This window comes from Alligator mississippiensis, chromosome 7 (genome assembly GCF_030867095.1).
Source record: "Alligator mississippiensis isolate rAllMis1 chromosome 7, rAllMis1, whole genome shotgun sequence".
In the NCBI taxonomy this organism is placed as follows: domain Eukaryota; kingdom Metazoa; phylum Chordata; order Crocodylia; family Alligatoridae; genus Alligator; species Alligator mississippiensis.
Window position 1 is genome coordinate 64,414,975 of NC_081830.1, and position 21,415 is coordinate 64,436,389.

Consider the following 21,415-nt stretch of genomic DNA (forward strand, 5'->3'; position numbering starts at 1 on the left):
GATTTGTCCTGATTCAGTAGCCAAAATTCCGAATCCAAATCAGGAGACTCGTTAATCTCTGCGAATCCAATTGGAAGCCTCCCATTCGATTCAGAGAGATTCAACAATTCGGCCGTAGACGCACCTTTCTATGTTTTTTCTACGCACCTCAAGGCACCAGGTGTGGCTCGTGAATGCTGAGATGGTGGGGTGGATGGAGTGTCCCACAGGAGTGTTGGGGGGGGCGGGGGGGGGGTGGTCCCTACGCGCTTGGCAGCAGACCCAGCAGTTGACCAGAAGTACTTCCGATACTTCTGCGCAGGGGACCCCCCACCCCCGGCTCAGCACCTGGTGCCTCCTGGGTCTGGGGGGCACCCAGAGTCCCCCTGCAGCTGATTGCCAAGCCAGGGGGTACGCGGGGGGAGGGTCCACCACCGAGCACACAGGTACCTTGGAGGTACATAGAATAAAAAACATAGAAAAGCTGTTTCTATGGAATAATGCTCTGATTTCAAATAGAGATTCAGCCAATTCTTAAAAAAAGTCAGGAGAGTAATCCAAATCAGCAAATCGAATCACTGTCCTCTGAATCAGGCTGAATTTGAAGCGAATACTGCCCGTTTCACACACCCCTAGTACACACTTGTCCTCAAACACTTTCATGCTATTTAGCGGAGGTGAAACTTTCTGCAAAACAAACTAGTTGTAAATATTTTTTAGGAATGCTAAATAAATAATATTTTGTGTACAGTTAACCATAATTAGGTTAAAACAAAGAAAACCTTCTACAATGGGGGGCAGCCACTCACACAAATCGTATTGCCATTAACAGCACCACAGTACAGGATAATCACAGCAATGATATCTGAATATATAAACACTGAAATAAAATCACTGAGTCAAGTTTTAAAATTGAAAATAAAGTATTCACTGTCTATGCCTTCTGTACAATGTACTTAAGAAATTTTGTACGTTTCCTGATGCTTTTTATGGTCCAACATTCACAAAATTTTCTTATTAAAAAAACCATTTACCTGCGTCTGATTAACAGTAGGCATCAAAGAGTGGAGAGGTATGATAACAAATCTATCTGCAAATTAGAACAGTACGCATTATAATATAGAATGAAAAATACAATTCTTATACAGCAGAAATGAACAAACTGAACAAAAAAAGAATGTGTGTACAGCTATTGTTTACTACTACCAAGGCTGTAAACAGATGTCCCAGGAGAAAGCATTTCCCCACCCACGGCTACAGACATACAAGACCACTGTCCTGCTTCAAGTCTTGCCAAAGTATGCAGGATAAATTGTGTTACCACATTTTTCCAGGACAACATGATATGTGGCTGTAAGGTTATCACAGCCTTTTCTATAACCAAGCTGGTTAGCTGTAGTTGGCCATCTACTGGCAGAGAAGCAGCCATGCAACTTGGAAGAACTAGGGGTGTTTATACACATGCTCTGGGAGTGGGGGTGGACAGGATGTTGCACTTAGAGCACCCAAGGGCTGCAGACTTGCAGTGCGGACCCAAGCCAGAGTCCCCTTGTCAGCCTTACTCTCTCATTGGTGCAGGTGATCTGCAAGTAGATCCGGCTATCAAAGCTTTAAATTTAGCTATGGCTGTGAGAGGACCGACACAGGGAGAGGGGGGACCAAGGCCGCCAGGGGAAGCCCGATTGGCTGGGCTCAAACTTATCTGCCTGGCCAAAGCAAATAGATTGGATTCTGGGTGACTGCATGCTGAACACAGATCCTTGCTGACATTCCACAGTTTGCATTTCATTCACAGAAATGATCAGAAACATTACAAGCTCATGGACCATTTTTTTGTGCTTCTCCAACTGAGAGCCCCTCTACATATGCATTAGATCCCATGATGCTTGTACCTGCACAATTCACATAATCCATACATGCATGATTGTGGAATCGCAAGTGAAATCCCATCATACCTTATTGCCAGTGCCGCAGCTACTGTGATCTCCCAGCCACAGGGGCACCATGTGTACTCTCACAGCTGCTTCCCAACTGCAGGAGTGTGTGGCAGCCCTCCAGGGCTGGGAACTCCCAGTGTTGGGCATGCACATGGACTCCCCCAACTGGGAGCTCTCATGAGCTGAAAAGACTGCCAGCTACAGGGGCCCAGGGCCACACATTCAAGTAATGGCATTATAGGAAGCAGTTACAAATTTATTGCACGTTTTGTGGAATATCTTTGTAGCTTATTCCTTTTTATCATGCCACTAATTGACTGAATGTGTAACTGGATGACAACTTAAGGCATAATTAACTGGTTAATCATGCCCTAAATGTAATGTATAGATGGGGCCTCGTATGCATCAAGAGGACAGAGCAAATAGTTCTGTACCCAGAAGATATGAGCCATCATTATTCCAAGAAATGTTGTTCTGGTCTCTATTAAAAGACTTTTAAGAAGTCTTTCAAACAGCAAGACTGAATCAGCAAAGAGGAATGAAGACGACAAGCTCAATTCTCTATAGAGGAAGACAAGGTAGGAAAGTTCTGACACGAGACAAGACAGAGGAAATGCAAGTCTGAGACTCATCAATATGGAGACAAAAGCTAAAATATGGGAAGCCAATGGCATTGCCAACAGTCTCAGATGAAAGACACTACTCGTGCAAAATTAATTCACGTTAAAGAATGAGGAAGAGAAAGACTGTGAAAAAATGCATTGCCAAGTATGTAGGGATCTGAGAAACCACAAGAAAATACTGAAGACATTTTCATCGGGGGGGGGGGGGGGGGAAGGGACACAGAACTCTTAGAATCTATATAGGAAAAACAAAATATATTACCCGATTTAAACATGACTTGTGACATCAAGAGATCATGTAAAGTGCTAATGTTGTCCCAGCCTGGGAGAAACACCAATATTGCACCATCCTACATATAAAAATGGGGGAAAAATTGGATTATGGCTAAAATTATAAAAGCATTTGTTCGAAATGTTTAGACAAAGTTGGGTATTATGAATAGCTGACATTTGAGACATCACTGAACAAAACATGGCACAAAACTGTATAAGCTTGTTGTTACAAAGAGATGGTTACATAACCTCTCAAGTTTTCTCAATACTTCAAGTTAAAATTAACACATTCCCTTGCAGAATTATTATAAAGGACATTCCAGTTCAACATTCTGAGAAATTAGCAGTGCAATTAAATAAAAGACAGAGAACTAGCTGAAAAAGCAAGTATTTCTCCTCACTCTTAGTTTTCTAATTGTTTTGCAGCATAGGATATGTGATTTTGAAAGTATATGGTTTAATATTCAATTGTCCTTTGGGGAAGACAAACAACAGATGTGCTGGATGAGGACTGAGTTATTCCATTACTCTTTCTAGAATTAACTTCAGTTTCCATGTTTGAAATCTGTCTCAGGTGCAGAACCGTTCTGACAAAGTATATTAAGTTATAGTGAAAGTGGCCTTTTATTAGGGTTTCATGACTTATCGCTAGTGTATGCCTATCCATTCCATGGCCTACTTTCGCTAATAAAAATAAAGGAATGGAACTAAAATTTTAAGTAAATTTATATAAAGAGAAAACAAGAATTACCATACTGGATCAGACCATAGGGCCATCTAGTCTGGTATCCTGCCTCCAGCAGGAGCAAAAACATGCTGCTGCAGAGGTGAGCAGTAGTTAAGTTTTTAAGTCCATTATCTCGTAAGCACACAAGACAACAGAATGTATAAATGTGTAATTAATTTAGACATCAATGGGATAGGCATATGCAGGACTAACTAAAAAAAAGATACAAGTGTTGTATTCAACAGTAATGCAAAGCTTTGGTATCTCTCAAGCAGGTAAACAACCTTAAGGCGGCAGAGATGTATCCTCAATGTTTGTGTTTAATCACTGAAGTAATATGACCCCATGAAATTAAATTTTTTTTAAAGAAAGAAACAGGGTCCACTGTATTGAAATGAATTTGTTGACTCATCTGAAATGCGTAAATTTAAGACCTACCGCCCCATACAATTACGACAAGGACATAAAACATCTCTCCACCCATTCAAGCATTTTTTCCTAGCCACTTGTCCACTTAAGAAGATGGACAAGCACTAGAGATTAATTTTATATGAAATTTCTAGAGAGTATATAAGGTAACTAAGGTTGCTGTCAGTGTACCATTAAGTCAAACAATAAATTCCAAACTACTTACTAACAACATTTTCATTTAGATTTCTATACTGGCTTCCCTCGATATTTTAGCAGTCATTTATTAATACCTCTGGGAATTAAGGTTTTTCAAATCTCTCACCCTGCACTTTACTCACTACACAATGGTTCCTGCCTAGGTAAAGGATATATGCTGCATTTCAGTTGTTCAGTATATACCACAAAACTGATAAATGTATTTAGAGTGAGATTTTTTCAAAGCTACTAGCAGGATTTAACTGCACAGTTTTCATTAATTTCAATAGGCTTTATCTAAGAAAACATTAAGCAGGCATTAAATGTAAGCAATTGCTTGAATTATGTTGACTTAATTAAGTTGTACTCTCATTATTCAGGGACTTGAATAGGAATTATGCATCTAAATTTTGTAGGTGACTTTGAGGGGAAAAAAACCAAAAACAAACACACAAACAAACAAAAACTTAGTTACAGTGTAGTTATAGAATCCAGCAAAATTTCCATCTACTGTGACTTTCTTGATGACCACTGACCAGTGTAGTAATTTCCTAAAGCATGGTGTCACATTTCAATATTACTGCTGTAACAGTAACAATGCTATGACAGACTTGAGTGCTCTTTGCTCAATATTTTACCTGAGCATTGGATTTTCTAAAGAATGCAAGTCTTATATTTTCATAGATTTCATAGACATTAGGGCTGGAAGGGACCTCGGAAGATCATCGAGTCCAGCCCCCCGCCCAAAGGGCAGGATGTCAGCTGGGGTCATAGGATCCCAGCAAGATAAGCATCCAGTTTCATCCTGAAGGTGTTCAATGAAGGCGCTTGAACAACCTCCGGCGGCAGACTGTTCCAGACCTTGGGGGCTCGGACAGTAAAGAAATTCTTCCTTATGTCCAGCCTGAAACGATCTTGTAGTAGTTTGTGACCATTCGTCCTCGTCATATACATATACATATACATATACATAAAACCTAAGTAAATGCTCCTTTTCCATCAGAAAGTAGCTTCTGGAAGGGAAAATAGAAAGTGCTGAGAAATAGAGGAGAAGGCTTATATGAATGTTAGACTACTTTTGGCATCAGCGTAACAAACTGTGTAACAATTTTAAATATGTTATATAATTTATTTTTTTAAAGCTACGCAGAAGGCAATCTATAAAGGCGTCTCCGTGCCTTGAGTCGTTCAGAGATACCTGAGCTTTTGTAGGCTACGATCTACTTCACCAGATGCACAGCATAGCATGTCATTTGAGAAAGGAGGCTGTACCTTATGAAAGCTCATGTCCCTTTCAAGTAGTTGGTCTAATAAGGTGGTCCCCTATGCTGCCTCTGCCTGACAAGGCAGAGTACCACTTAAAAAAAAAAAAAAGTTAAACTGAATGGGTTAAAAACTGTTTACCTAGGAAAAAAAAAAAATTACACTAGGCAAAAACTCACCTCTTCTTCTAAGGCAATGTATCGGATGAGTACAGCTATGAGGTCAAGGTCAATCTTGTCATCATCCATCGATTCCAAAGCAGCTATAGTACTTGTTGAATACCTATAAACATCAAGTGAATATGGAGGCAACTTGTTTGCATACAAAGCAACAATCATAGATCCATTCATAGGAATATAACCAGAAGGGGCTTCCTGGGTGATTCAGTCAAGCCCCCTATATTAGCTGGCAGTACTTCTACCCAATGATCACCCACTTCAAACCCTCACTCCTGCAACTATATGGCATAAATTCAGAAACATCAAGAGCCTCCTACAACATACTACAGATAAGAACACTATAAATGAGGGCACTTCCAAAGACCTGCCATTGCAATGGGAAAGGCTGTATACAAAACTAATTTCAATCTGACAACATAAAGATAGCATTAACGTAGGACAATTCTTTTGACACGCTAGCATTATATTAATCTATATAGTGGGTTTAACCTAAACGTAATTTGCTGTAAAATATTGTCAGAGCTCTTGCATTATTCAAACTAATATTTAATAAAGTTGGATCACCTTACAGGGATCAGCAACTTTTTTCTGCTACAGACCACTGTTTCCAATCTGGCCCCGCACGACAAGTGGTACATCTTTGTCTCTCTAGGCCATCTAAGCCTCTTACATTTACTCTTACCACCAATCCCTGCTCCCAATGGCAATAGGGAGGGACAAATACCATGGCACAGGTAAATTCAGACACGAAACCAGGGAAGGCTATGGAGGGGATGGGCAGTAAGAAACAGCTGTGTGCCTCCAATCCCCCACGTGACCCAAAGCTTTATCAGACCTTGGCAGACCAGATCCACCCAGTAGGCTGTTGGTTGTCAACACCTACCCTGAGATACCCCAAAATAGTACAGAAATACTAAATACTACTTGGCATTACATCTTAAATGAAAGATTTTATGTTCTATTGATATGCAATGCAAAAAGAGGCAGACTATATTAATATAACCTGTCTGAATTAAACTAAATAATTTAAGCAGCCTACAAACATTCCATGCTTCATCATTCAAACTAATGATCTTCCTGAGGGACTTAATTCAAGCCAATTAGTAAAGACTTTAGAATACATTATATAGGCATCGCTACTCATAATTATTGCAGTCCACAACAAAAGCGGCAAAGGTAGAGAAGCTTTAAATCCAGTGGAGAAAACACTGGATTTTTGGGTAGAATGAAGGTATGGATGTGCAGAAGAAAAAAAACTGTACAGGATAGGCAATATTCTAGTAAAGCATATGTTACCCTGGTAGGAGTACAGCTGATACTTTTCATTTTAGGACAGATTCATTCAAGAGAGGAGCAACAGAACTCAGAAGGGAAGAACAACCAAAAAAGTGAGATGACCAAAGGAGAGGAAAACACGTTAAAGGAAAAAAAAAAATGTGCACTTCATTAAAGGGGGGGGGGGAGGGGGGGGGAGTCAAGTTCAAGTGAGAAAAATAAAAAAAGAACAACTCTGGAAGTGAAATGTAAGACAGCTATAAGAGAAGTAAAAAAAATAAATAAATAAAAAGGAGGATTTGAGGAGAAAATTTACAAGGAACAGAAGACATAGTAAGAATGTCTTACAAACTTTAAAAGCAGGAAGAATGGCAGGAAATAAGTGAGCTACTGGATGATCAGGATGTAGAAGGAGCACCAAAGGGCAAAAAAGTCATTGCAGAAAAACTAAATGAGTTTTTTGCATCACTTTATTATGGAAGATACTAGAGAGATTCCCTTGCCAGAGCCACTCCTCCCAGGGATCAAATCAATATTAGGAGTCAGTTCTAAAGTGTCAACTGATGATGTTTTAGAGGACAATGGATAAATCAAACAGTAACAAACTGCCAGGACCTGATGGCTTTCACACAAGAGATCTGAAGTTGTGGAGCTACTTCCTGTAATATGCAGCCTATCACCAAGAACAGCATAGGTACCAAGCCCTGGAGGGTTTCCAATATAACATCTCTATTTAAGAGAGGGCTGGGTTACCTGTGAGAAAGGGACTTCTAAGGAAGGGCTCAGCTAGGCCTTTGACATGACCACAGGACTGTAAGAGCCATAAATACAACAAAACAAAGACTCAAGTCGAGAATATCATTCAGAAAATTGGAAAAAGCAGTGTTTTTGTTTTTAATCTGTTTAAAACAGTATGAAGAAACGGTCTGCATAAAGTTGTCAGAAGTATTTTAGAGCCCACTAGAGTGTTTAATCATGCATTTTATTGATTGTGGAACCAAACCATCAACAGCATTTAATACAAAGAAAAACTGAATAGGGAAGGGGATTCTAAGAGAAACAGTAGCCAGATAGTTTCTTTAAGAGACAGAATTATGGATCATATGTACCAACAGGAAAATGCATAACAGTAACAACTTTGTCTACATTAGCCGTGACACTGGCAGCTTTTAGTCTGATCAGACCTAGAATTACATGAGTCTATCTAAAATTCTTAATTAGCATTTCAACACTTGGTGTTATGCCTCTCACTATAGGATTGTTAGTCATATTAATCATTTGCAGCTGTAGAAGTACATGTAATTGGTAACATTTGAAGTGCAGCAAAGAAAACTAGACTGACCAACCTTCCTTGAAGCTGCTTTAGATAATCTGGCCAACGTTCTCTATAGATTTCCTCTTTTTCTTCCTTTTCTGGTCTGCTTATGTGCCCCTGCATGAAGCCCTTTTTCCAGCGAGGTCTGCGATCTGTGTTTTCTGGCATATACCTTAAGTGTATGTTAAAAAGAAATTATTTATTCATAATCAAATGAAAATTATTAAAAAAAAAGTAAAATCTGAACATTACTACATGCATTATTTTTGCAATCCACAACCAGTAAGAAACATGAGAATATTTTGCTGCACTTTATATTACAAAAGTAGTTAAGAATCTTTCCTTACAAAATAGGCACCATCCTTACAAAGCATAAAAAATGACAAAGTCTCTAAATATACATGAACACTATTTAGCTCAGTCTAGCAGATTGAAAGTAACAAGATGATTATGCACCATCATCTATCCTGAACAAATATTGATCTTTTTAACAGTTTTTCCTCATTAAAAATATATTTAATTGCTACTGATAGCACCTCACATTTAGCAAGATGTTATTTATGAAATTACAACAAAAACAACTCAGTTTTCCATTAGTAAAAATGTTTTCTTAAACAAGATACCTGCCTTCAATTCAGAAGCGTCAGCTGTCACTAGAAAGAGTGAATTGCCTTTCAGTTTAGTCATGGTGGAGAGTGCTTGGCAACTTTGGTAATTCCAGAGTTCAGCTGAGCAAAAAGTAAACTTCATTCTACATATGCACCCAGTAATGTTTGCTACCATTTCATGATCCTTACATTTAGAAATGCACTGACCTTAATTTTTCAATGACATCTTCCAAAAGATATTCCACTACAGGAAAAGTGAATCCAGGTATATGAAGCATGGGACAATTGTCTAACAAGGTAAAATAAGTAGTTCTTAAACAAGTAATGCAAGACAGGACAGAACTATAGCACTATTCTGTATTAAAAAAAGTGAAGCTAGGCTAACATTTCTCACTAAGTTATTTTTTATCTTCTTAACTGCATGCTTTTTAAATCTCTGGTTTCCAGGAAAATGTATTACCTTTGAAATGGGCCAGAAAATATTCACAGAAAATGAATAAATAAAAATACCATACGTAACAAGAGCACATGCTTCCCCATATTCTTATTAGTTGTCTGAAACCCAAACCAGAGGCCACTTGTAGGCTGGAATTAGATATGAGAGAGCTTGAAATGTTCATCCCTGGATCTTTTAAATTTACTAAAACCTAAAGAAAAAGCCAACTGCTGTGTAGCAGCTTCTATTACATAGTATGCTCTACTATTCTAAAAGACAATTCTAAAAGACATCCCACTAACAGAAAATGACAGTGGCATATATCCACGATGGAATAAATCAGGGCCATCCAACTGGCAGACCCCTGCAGCCACCTCTCCCAAGGCCATGAAGCAAGGGTGTGGGGATGTTCCTATACAGTTGGGAAGGTAGGATCTCAGGCAGCCATGCACTGCCAGCACTGTCTGCATGGTAGGGGGGGACCCTAGGGACCAGCACCAAATGCAGCCTCCAGCCAAAGGGAAGCTGGACAAGCCTGGAATAAACTAAGGAAGCATTAAGATGGTCAGCAGTTTGATGCCCGACAGTAGTGTGAAGCTATTCCTAAACCAGAAAACAACTGCAATTATAGTGTGCAAGTATGGCTAAACTACTGTACTTAATATTACAATGCAGACATTTCACTCACCAAAATATTCTGAAAATTTCTCTGCATTCAAAGTAGCACTCATCAGTATTACTTTCAGGTCTGAACGAACATTTAGGAGATCTTTAATAACAGTCATTAAGACATCTGACTGAAGATTCCTTTCATGGATTTCATCAAGGACAACATGACTAACACTGGACAATTGCCTAAAATAGAGTACAAAGATGAATATATTCTGTTTAGCATATCACAGACTAGAAGCAAATGTTAAAGAAAAAAACCCAATAAATATCACTATTAAAACAACTAGTTCACTAATTATATCTTATGATAGTTACATTGTTTCTTTTCAACAAGTTCTTACTTGTCTGATTGAAGCCACTGTAAGATGATTCCTGTTGTACAGTACAAAATGGAACCTTGTTTCCTTGGCAACCGACTGAAAAGAGATGCATTAAGAATTCCTGAGTTCTTTTTTCCAAATATTTTACAAAGTACTTTAAAAGTTCAAAAAAATCAAAATGTACGCTTTAAAGTGTCTATAATGATGGTCTGTATCATTCAACTTTACTCTGTTGACTCACTCATTTAGAAATAAATTGTTGCAGGAGGAAATTAAGTAAGTGGCTATGCCACAATATTCTTCAGATGAGAACAGACAGTCAATCTGCCAGAATCAGACTGTACAGCCATTATTTATTACCATTTTGGGATTTGCTTTTCCTTACTGCCTCAAATTATTGCAGCAATTTAAAACACAGTGCAAATGACTGCTGGAGAGTAACAATATGGTAGAAGATTCATTTCTATTAAGCAGTGTTTATAAATGAGACAGCGAGCTTGGGTTCCACAAATAAGATGCGGCAAACAGGACTAAGCTGTCAAAATCTCTCTATACTGTTTACGATCTCAGATAACTTGGGCCGTATAACCCATTTGAAACATTTTAGTCTGCTATCCATTTGGCATCTTCTAATTTTTTCCAGTTTTCTAGGATTAGTATACAGTATACTCTTAGACCATAACATTGTTCTGCTTCACCTCAACCAGTACCACATGCCCAAAGTTTTCCAAGAAAACCATCATTTACCTCTGCAAGCGAATTTGGTATCCTGTACTCTTCCCATTACCACATACTTCCGCCCTTTCAGTGGCAACTCTCTCTGCAACCTTAAAATCAAACCAACATGTTAAAAAGTTACAATGGTTATCTGTGAACTTCTCATTATTTCTTAATAGTCATTCCCTATAATGAAGTTGTACATGCACTTGTTAAAAAAAAAAAAAAAAAAAAAAAACCAACAAAAATTATATGCAACAGAACTGAAAGATATTTTAAACATCTCCTTAATTCTTCGCTGTATGACATGCAATTTTTCCTGGGCAATACACCTTCTCCCTGATGGGCATTAATAAAAAATAAAAAATAAATAAAAAGAGAGAAGGGTTCTATGGTCAACTGACTTCGTTCAAACAAATCTCAACTTTAGTAAATAGCTGTAAACGTAGACCAAGATCTTCCCTTAAATAAACAAATTTCTGTAATTTCTGTACCAAAAATGTATTAGCATTCATGATTCCAGGACTACAAAAAGTGTAAGTCAATTGAAGTCAGCAGTATAAGACAGAAGTAAATACAGAATAGATTAAGACCCACAGCATCAATTTTCATTAACCACCAAAAATTCAAAGCATTTACTATTAGAGTTTTCAAAATGTAACCATTTAAATAAAATGGTATGAAATTAGCACCAAAACAAACCCAGAAGGTTTAGCTTAGTTGTCTTCAATGGGCTGACTGGGAGAACTCATGATTTTGTAATTTTGATTTACTAAGTCAACTTATTTCTTAAGGATGACCACTACATATGCATTATGTCAATTTACAGGGGGTTTTACAAGTTTTTTCAGCTTTCCCCACTTAACAGTTTTATATACTAAACTAGGGTTGGGTATTCATTTGGTCAAATAAAGATTGGTCAAATCTCAGTCAAAAAAATTGTAAACAAATTACCAACAGGTCCATATAATACACAGAAAAATCACAAATGTATAAAAAAATAAAATAACCCCCCCCCCCATATTTTTTGTGAAGACAACTGCAAAAAATGTAGGGTTTTGTTGGGGGTTTTTGTAAAATTGCTATAATCTTTGACCACTCAGGGAAAAAAAAATCCAGTCAGTTGACTGGTCAGTGGCCAATATTTGACTAGTCAATTGACTAGCTTGCCAACCCTATAACAAACACATATTCATTATACTTGAAGAGATTAAGAGCAAGGAGATTTTTTTTTATAAAACTTTAAAGACTCTTTGTTCATTCTGGCTACCAAGTTTCATGCAATCAAACACGCTCAGAAATGTTCATTTGTAACTTTCAAAATTCTGGACAAAGCAAAGTGCTACAGTTTTCCCAACTATTTTAGATTGTGAAATTGCTTAGGCAAGACTTAGCTGTATTGTCTTGTGACTATCGAACTGACTGTGAAATGAAGTTGTAAGCGCAGAATCTGTTATTTTTTAAAGGTGTCTTGTTTGTCACAGAACCAGACCAACTCGCAAACAAGGTAGCTAGAAAACTAGGTCAAGTGCAAACTCTTATGTTCTCCTTTACTTGTAACATGCTCATATAGGATATGGGTGTTAGAACAGAAAACCTAGCTAATATCTAAGCTAAAGGCTGAGAGGGGATCTGGTGGCTGTTTACCAACTCACCAGTGGAGGTCAGCAGGAATTGGGAGAGACTCTGTTCCCCCCAGGCACCATCAGGGGTTACTAGGAATAATGGCCACAAATTGTTAGAAAGAAGGTTCAGGCTGGACATCGGGAGATGGTTCATGGTTAGGGCTGCCAGGCTCTGGAATGGACTCCCAAGGGAGGTGATGCTCTCTCCTGCCTTGGGGGCCTTCAAGGAGGAGGCTGTATAGATATTTGGCTGGGGTGTTATGACCCCAGCACTCGTTCCTGCCCAGGGCAGGGGGTTAGATCTGATGATCTGTTTAGGTCCCTTCTGACCCTAAGCACTATGATCTTCGCAAAGATAAAGGGGATTTGTTCTGGATGAATTTCCTATTGTAGGGTTCAGCCAATTTTTGGTAAATTGGTTAACTGCTGTAAAATACCTTACTGTTAGTGAATAACGTTTAGCTGCAAACCTGCAAAAATAATCAACAAACTTCTGTTTATTTTTATATCTGCACAACTAATTAGGGGTATAGGTGTCTGTAGGAGTGGGGATTTAGGACTAATCTCTTTGGGCAGCACAAACTTTGTGAGACAGAACAGAAAATGAAAGAAAACAAAAGCAGACTGCAATCTTCTTGCAGTTCTTCAATACAAATAGGAGACACTCCTTTCTTCCAAAAATAAATTAATATTCAAAAAAGTAATATAGTTTTCAAGATGATACTTACTGAGATGGCACTGATCCTCCTTGGTTGTGTGCACACAATCCTGCAAGCAGACCCTTTTCCTCTCTCAATATAGTCATCCAGAATGAACTGAGTTACTTGTGTGGTCTTTCCACAACCAGTCTCACCACTTATCACAGTTACCTGATTATTATTTATAACGTTTACTAGTTCCTATTTGAAAAGGTAAAGAAAGCATTATAATAAATGTTATATTAAGTGGACATTAGACTTCAGAAGAATTTCCTACAGACTCAGCTTTTAATTAATCTACAAAAATGCAGTAGCAATGAATACAATGTTATATAATGGGCTAATAGGGTTCCCTAAGTACCAAGCTAGCAGGCATAATATGATTCATTAGCAAAGTCTGGGGTTAAGGCTGTTTGAGTCTCGAACAGCCCATGAAATTCAACTTTAGAAGTTGACACTGCAAAGACATGGAGAAAAATGGCATTTAAAAATATATATTTTAACAGTACCATATTTTGGTACATTTGATTGTTTCCATACACAATGCTACCTCTGACAAAAATTATACATTTCAGCATAATCAAAATAAGTTCCTACAGACTGGTGAAGAATTCATCTCTTCTGAAATGAAGTCAGAGCCAATACTGATGCTTCACAAGTAAAAGGTAACTTTTATTATAAAAGGTAGGATTCTTCAGAAGAGATGCACCAAGACCAACAGGCTTTCAATTCTAAAGCTCAGCTCAAAGCCATACTTTTACAAATGCTTCTCTATTTTTATTTTTTTTTTAAATAAAAGAACAAGTATGTATTCAATTTTAAAATAAAAATATAATTTACCCTTCTCATCCCATATGAAGGCAATTTTTCTCGGAACCTCTAGGATAAAAAAAAAAAAAAAAATACATGCAGTTGAGAAGAGCATTTAAAAAAACAATGCAAGGTAAAAGATATAACCAATGTTGTCTACTATCCATCTTTCAATCAGAAAACAAAACAGCATATTGGTCTTGAGTTAAGAATTGGTAGGCTTAGGTTTATGTGCATGTTTAACCACATGCACAGTTTCCACTTGGGGCAGGGGCATGGGTGGGAAAAGAGTATTTGCAAACTTAAAGTTAAGTATGTGCATGTGTGAGAGACTGGGGCCTTTGTTTCATAGTTTCATCTTCTGGATTTGACTCTTGAACAAATTACAAGTTCATACTCCCACAGAGAACTTGTAGGCCAGGGGTGGGCAAAATAAGGCTCTCCAGGCCATTCTACCCGGCCTGCAGGGTGCCTAAAAATGAGTATTTATCTGCCCCGGGCTGCCTGTCAAAGATGACAGGAGCCAGTGGCAGCAAGACCAAGGAGAAGCCAGCGGCAGGACCCAGTGGCAGCAGCAGCAAGACCCAGTGGCAGCAACAGCAAGGCCCGCCCGGCCACGCCCTGCAAGCTTCTAACCTACCAGAGGGTCCTGGCCTGTGCTCTGGGGTTGTTCCCGCCTTGCTGCACCCCAGAAAGGAACTCGGGTAAGAACTTGGGGAAAGGGGAGGGGGAGAATCAGGGAGGACCACCGGCACAGCGGGAGCCAGCCCAGCCCAGTTGGAAGCCACATAGTGCTCCTGCTGCGCCGCAGTCCTGGCACCATGGCCACAGAGTGGCAGCAGTGGTGGCAAGCAGGGAAGGAAGGGCAGCGGCAGTAGCCCGGGGGGGGAGGAGGAGGAGTGGCAGCGGGTGGGAGCATGGGACCCCAGGGGTCAGAGCCAGCGGCAGCAGGAGCCAGCCAGGAACTGTGGAGCTGGGCTGGCTCTTGCTGTGTGCTACGCTGCAGCTGGGAACCATAGGGGCGGGGCAGGGCGGGGCACTGCCCAGGCAGGCTGGACGGCTCTGTGCCATGCTATGCTGCGTGTTTCCTGACTGCAATGCTGCAACGCAGAACACAGCAGAAGCCAGCCTGGCCCCATGGTTCCTGGCTGGTTCTTGCTGCCGCCTCTATCCGAGGGCCACGTGTTGGAAGAATCGCTGCACTGGAGCTGCTGTCTTCTTGTCCTTGCCACGCAGGTCTGCTGACTGGAAGTGGAGGGAGCCTGCCCCCTGGTTCCCCACAGGGTCCAACAGGGCTGCCACATGCGAGGGCAGAAGCTGCAGGTGCATGCAGAGCCACTGGGATAGAGGTGGCCAGGTAGGCTGCACCTCTTGCCCCCAGCGCAGCATTGGCCGGAGAGATGCCACACCAGGCACCAGTACCTGCACTGGGCAGGAGCTCCCTGAGTCCCCCTGACCCATTTGCTGCATAAACCTCACACTCCATTCCACAATCCCCCCACATATACACACACCCCGCCATACCCTATGCCCCCACGCAGCCACACCTCCACCATATACCCCCCACCCAAGCCACACACACACACAATATAAAAGAATGAGACTATTTTTGAGTTATTATGCAGTCCCTTCTATATACAGCACACAAACACAAATCATGATAAATATTTTTTGTAATAAATTAAAAAATGTTCTAGCAGGTGTTTGACTTTTACTGTATGATTTTTTTTCTAGTTCCAAGATAGTAATCCCCACTCCCAAAAGGAGTACTTATGAGAGGCAAGAGGAGGGACTTCTTGTGGCAGAGGTGACAAGTTAAGCAGCTCTGCACCCGAAATAATTGCCCTTCCCTGTTGTAGGCACATCAGCACCCCTTAACGATATTCTGTAAAGACAACCTATATACCCATATTATACATGGATTGTTTTATCCTTCACCCATTTCCATCAAATCAATTAGCACAATATCAAAATAAAACTGAACTTAAGGCCAGTTACTGCTTTCATGACTAAATTACCCAGTTAATTTATTCAAAGTTACCAAAGGCTGTCACAGCTCTGGATTTCATTCTTAACTATGAATTTTGGAATGTTAGCCACATGAAAAACATTGCACAATATAAATATGTATGCTCATATTAATACAAATTAATATAATGTCTAATACTTTCTACTAGATTGCACAGAATTGGTAATTACCCTTGTAAAATGTTTTAATTAAAATGATAGACAGCTAGCTAGCTAGCTACATAAAAATAGTATCACAAAAAATGTCAAAAGTTATTTTCAGGTATTTTAGTAAAACTAAGGTAACATTATCAAACCAACATTCTTTCACTAAATAAGATCAAACAAGCTACGCCTTTTACTCAAACCAAGTTACTTTAGCATTATATAGTACCTGCATTTCAATGTATCTTGAATCAGATTTCTTCTTTCTTAATTCTTCTCTAAATTGCTCATCTAAATCAATATCTGGCTCATTTTTTTGAAAAAGAAATTCTGCATCCCGATCTAGGAATGTTCTCTCCAAGTTTGGTCTATGTTTTATAGGAACCTTTTCCAAGGTTGGTTTCTCTTTTACTTGCTCCACTTGATCAGGTCTGGAACAAAGATTAGATTGTATTTTAACTTCCATATTAAAATGTTAAAACAAAATAATTAAGGATACACTTGGCCACTGAAACAAGTACAAAAACTTTTTTTTAAATACCTTGAGTCTGTCTAATTTTTAAGCCATACAAATGAGTTTGCTTTTCTGAGCAGAGACCATGTGCACTAATATTCTTGAACATATGAATTCAAGAGCACCTTGAAGAAAATCGGTATCTTTAGGTTTCTCAGGTATGCATGGGGAACTGCTTTAAGTTTTATTAAGTTCAAAGTAATTTTGCAACCGCCAGTGAAAACTACTTGCACATGCACCACACACACACAGACACAAAATTCATGTACAAACTTTTTTGGAACAAACCTTTCCCCTACAATAGCAAAAAACCCAAATAATGCCCTGCAAGATGTCTGCAAGTGAAACGGACTATACAAGAGCAAAGCTTTTCTTGATTTCATTGTTCAATCTCAAAGAGAAGCAAAAAAGCATAGTGACAAATAAATTAGATTTTTAAATTTTCTTTCTTAATCATCCTCAATGTCAATCTGAAATGTAGTCACTTTAAGGAGTTATTTAAAATGCATTTCAGCCACTATACCTGCCAGGCCTTTGCCAATTTTCATTTTTTAGAAATCAATTTCCCACTTTTAAAACCCATTGCTGGAATGAAAGTGCTGTCAAATGCACGAAGCAAAAAAGAAACTCTTCTAATCCTTCAGCTGTAGTTATTGTAGGTATAATTAACAACAACAGCAAATAATATTTCAGACAGATGCAAGAGCAAACTGAAGACAAGGCAACACCACATGCTTCTGCTATAGGCAAGCATTTTTATCACCACATCAGTTAAACAGAGTAGGGCAATGGAAGGGAAAACTTTCCGGTAGGCATGATGCCACAGGTTAGCTGTGCACCCTCCCTGAATACCACTCTGATCGCTTTCACCTGCCCAATCTGCTGCTCTACTTTCTGCTCCTTAGCTTGGTCAGGGACCACAGGTTATCGGCTTCCTATCTTTCTGCCACTGTGCTGCCTATGCCCTCTCCAATCTGCCACATGCTACACACAGACTGCCTGTGCCAAAGTTTGACCACCCAGAAGAAGGGACAAAAGAACCAGTTTCAAATACCAGACAGTCTTCTCTCTAACGCAGCTTCTCCAGTTGCAGCCATTAGTAGTGGGTTAGTAGAGAATTACAGAATTACAAATAGTGTAAGGCAAAGTGTCCCTAGAATTAATAGGAGGCCCAGTATCCTGGCCCTTCCCAGCCACAGGAAACAAAAAGACATCAGTCCAAGGTAAGCTAAGGAAATGTATTCTTCCTCAGCCTACAGTTGATCGGCTTAACCTCTGAAATGGGTAAATATTTTAAACAAACATTTCCTGCAAAACAATGTGACAAACCCATATTAATTTCCTTGGTATATTATAACAGAGATAAATTTTTTACGACATTTTTAAGCTAAGCCACACATGCAATGACATTAGATGTTCTACTGAAGTCTTTCTAGCAACTCCCAGAACGACACTGTTTGAACCAAGATCAATATAATGCACAAATAATTGTTCCGTTTACCCTTCTTCCTCGCCTGACCACCAGGACATGGCTTCCTGTTCTTTTTCATTTCTAGTCTGGACAGTATTCAGCAGCTGCACGATCTGTTCTTCACGATGTTCATCCATTTGCACCACAGCTCTCTAAAGCAAAAGAAAAGTAGCCTTTACACCAAGCTTCACACTTCAGATTCGAAAACACTCTTGGTTTACATGCAAAAGCATCGTTTTTCTGAAGCTGTTATAATTGGTAAGCTACCTAAAAAGTTGTTTATCCAGTAACTCAGAAAACAAGGGCAATGTATTTTTTCTTGCTATATCACAGAAGACATTGTAACCATCATATTCATTTGTATACAAGCTTATGGTCAAACGTGTGCACAAGTTGCTATTTCTAAGTTCTTCAGTGCAAATTTTTCTTTGCATTACAGGTGTAATGGAAACTGAAGTTTAAAAAGCTGAGATTTATATAATGCCCTCACCTTCAGTATGCCAGCCCTTCATTACTCACTTGTTAAATGCCTTAAAGTCCTAAAAAAAAAAATCCAGTTACAGTGAATGCCATTAATGGATTTCAAATCCGTGTTCCACAGCTACAGGTACTCTTCACTTAACGTTGCCCTGCTTAACATTGTTTCATTACAACGTCACTGATCTATTAGAGAACATACTCATTTAAAGTCACACAATGTTTGGTTATAATGGTGTTTGGCTGCTGCCTGCTAGTAGGTAACTACTGTGATGTAACTGGATTCGCTTAAAGTCGTATTTTTCAAGAACATAACTACAACATTAAGTGAGGAGTAACTATTTTAATAGACAAGTCTTTCAGTCATCCAAATCTTCCAAAAGTTAGGTTATTAATTACAAAGCAAAAAACACTACAACCTTTTCACAGTTTTTAAAAGAACATAGTCTGCTGGATCAAAAAGAAATGAACTGAACAGGTCCATATGTTGACACTGTTGTACATCTCCTGTCCGTGAACATTACTTGAGAGCACTTTCCTCACATTCTTTTGCCTCTCCCCCTCCTTTCCCAAACTGTTCTTTTCAGAGCTACGCATGTGGATGTGCACTGATATTACACAGGAGTGCACAAACAGGCAACAGCACACAAACTGCCTCTTCCCAGCAGGAAAAAAAATAAGACACATAAAACAAGACACACACATTGAGAAGAATTGCTCGTTTCACCGCATTACAGCCGCATGTTATTGCCAGGGGGAAATATAGTGTAAAAGCAAAGACTTCACCCTCCTCTTCTGCAGAGGAATTTTTAAAAAGGAAAGATAATGTTTTGTATCTGAAAACAGGTGCTGAGCTGCCGAGAGTGGTATCCTTGTATATGACAAACGGCACAAATGTCATAGCACAAATGTTACCTTTTGTATGACAGCAAAATCAGCACAAACATTAAAAAAACAGGAAAAAAAATCTCCTATTTGCTCCATCAAAGCCTTTAGCTTGAGATAGAGGAGGCTCCTCTTTGTATTCACCAGTTTTTTTGCTTAACTGTATGAGGAACAATAAATGACAGGTGAACTAGGCCCTATTCAAATCCCCTTTCAAATGTTCAGAGGGGCACAGCAAGTGTCTTTTAGAGCTGTCCTCCCCATAGTTTATCTTCAGTTGCAGCTTAAAAACTAACATGTTTTCTTGCCTCTATGCAAACTTCTCTTCCAACTGGCTTCTCTGAGGGAGGAACATGCTAGCCTGACCCAGAAGTGGGGGTTGGGGTGAAGGGGGGTGGAAATTAATTGCTGATGATTGATTGAGAAGTGCTGGCACTGACATCCGGCTGCTTGCGAGCTGTCACCTGCTCTTAGGGGCTCACAGGCAAGCAGATGTCAGGGGCACTACGGGAGCCCCGGGGCCGAGGAGTGCGTTTGGGGGGCGCAGACCCCACCCGTTCTCTACCTGCTGCCTGTCAGCCTCTTTGCTTCTCTGCCCGTGCTTCCGCGCGTACCACAGCCCGATCTCGCGGCCCTTCAGGTGCCCGGGATGTCGCCCCCGGCCGCCGCCGCCGCCGCCCCCTCGGCCTCCGTATCCCGCCTCGGAGGAGGAAGGCCGGGAGCTCCCGCCCCCACCTCCACCCCCGCTCCCGCCGCGGCCGCGGCCCCATCCCCTGCGGTGCTCGTAGCTCATCGCCCCGCCGCGCTCGGGCCCAGGCACCGCACGGAGACGGCTGCCGGGGAAACGGCGGGTACCGCACAAGCCGGCTGCTAGCAACCAGCGGAACCACAACCCAGCCAGCACTGCCGACGCGTCACTTCCGCTGTGCCATTCAGCGCGTGAGCGTAGTCGTCGGCCGTTCTTGATGATGCTCGCTGGTGACGTCATCGCACCTCTGCGGTGGGAGGGGGGGACGCAGAAGTGCGCGTGCGCTCGAGGCCGCGGGCAAGCGGGCGGGCTGCGGCCGCGCCCTCTCCCCTGGGCTGCGCGGCACAGGCCGGCGGCTGCGGGCGGGTGGAGGGTTCGAGTCCCAGCTCGGCCCCTCAGAGCCGCTCGCCCCCGTGTGCTGGTGTCTTCTCCGCCCTGCGCCCCTCTCGCCTGGGGACACTGTGGTCTAGAGGGAAAATCAGCTGGTGGCGTCTGAAATGTTAAAACGGCAGCAGGCAGACAAGGTTCTTTAGGTGAATCTGATATCTTTTATTAGACCAGCTAAATAGTTGGAGAACAATATTACAACCTGCACCCCTAAAACAGCAGTGACACTTCAGAGGCTGCCACTCTCGCACCTCGACACCTGCCCCTGCCCTTTTGCCCCAGGAGCTGTGCGATGGCAGCTTGCGCCTCCTATGGCGGCGGGGCGGGCAGGGGGCGTGCGGCACGGCCAGCGCGCAGCTCCTGGGGCAAAGGCAGCAGGGTGCAGACCCCAGCCCGCCTCCGCCCTGCGCACAAACCAGGCGGGGGCGGCCATGCTGAGCTGCCCACCCTCCAGAATCACCCTCGAGTCTCCAGGAATTCAGTGTTATCTCAGAGGCACCGGGGCGATAAATGATAGGGCATTCATTAAGAGAAGTATTAAATGTTGAATCCAATTTATACAGTAGTCCCATGGGGGTGTCTTTTAAATGTAATACTAGTAATGTGCATCTGCCTTCCTGTGTACAGTAGATCAGTCATTAATGCCATTACATCATGACATCCGAACAGAACTGGCAACCCTAGCATGTGCCCCCCCC

At 40.9% G+C, this 21,415-nt stretch overlaps 1 protein-coding gene across 1 annotated transcript in view; it reads right to left on the minus strand.

Moving 5' to 3' along the window:
• DHX36 (DEAH-box helicase 36) overlaps positions 1 to 20,504 on the minus strand; it is a 39,875-nt gene extending 19,371 nt beyond the window's left edge. The window contains exons 1-13 of the mRNA XM_006263879.4: positions 20,148 to 20,504; positions 18,251 to 18,372; positions 16,465 to 16,666; positions 14,094 to 14,132; positions 13,284 to 13,454; positions 10,961 to 11,040; positions 10,235 to 10,309; positions 9,910 to 10,076; positions 8,993 to 9,074; positions 8,209 to 8,349; positions 5,588 to 5,690; positions 2,802 to 2,889; positions 1,014 to 1,069 (exon numbers count right to left, since the gene is read on the minus strand). Of these exons, the coding sequence (XP_006263941.1) occupies positions 1,014 to 1,069; positions 2,802 to 2,889; positions 5,588 to 5,690; positions 8,209 to 8,349; positions 8,993 to 9,074; positions 9,910 to 10,076; positions 10,235 to 10,309; positions 10,961 to 11,040; positions 13,284 to 13,454; positions 14,094 to 14,132; positions 16,465 to 16,666; positions 18,251 to 18,372; positions 20,148 to 20,375 (1,554 nt within the window). The 5' untranslated portion in view covers positions 20,376 to 20,504. The remainder of the gene's footprint in view (positions 1 to 1,013; positions 1,070 to 2,801; positions 2,890 to 5,587; positions 5,691 to 8,208; positions 8,350 to 8,992; positions 9,075 to 9,909; positions 10,077 to 10,234; positions 10,310 to 10,960; positions 11,041 to 13,283; positions 13,455 to 14,093; positions 14,133 to 16,464; positions 16,667 to 18,250; positions 18,373 to 20,147) is intronic.
• Positions 20,505 to 21,415: the final 911 nt, after the last annotated feature.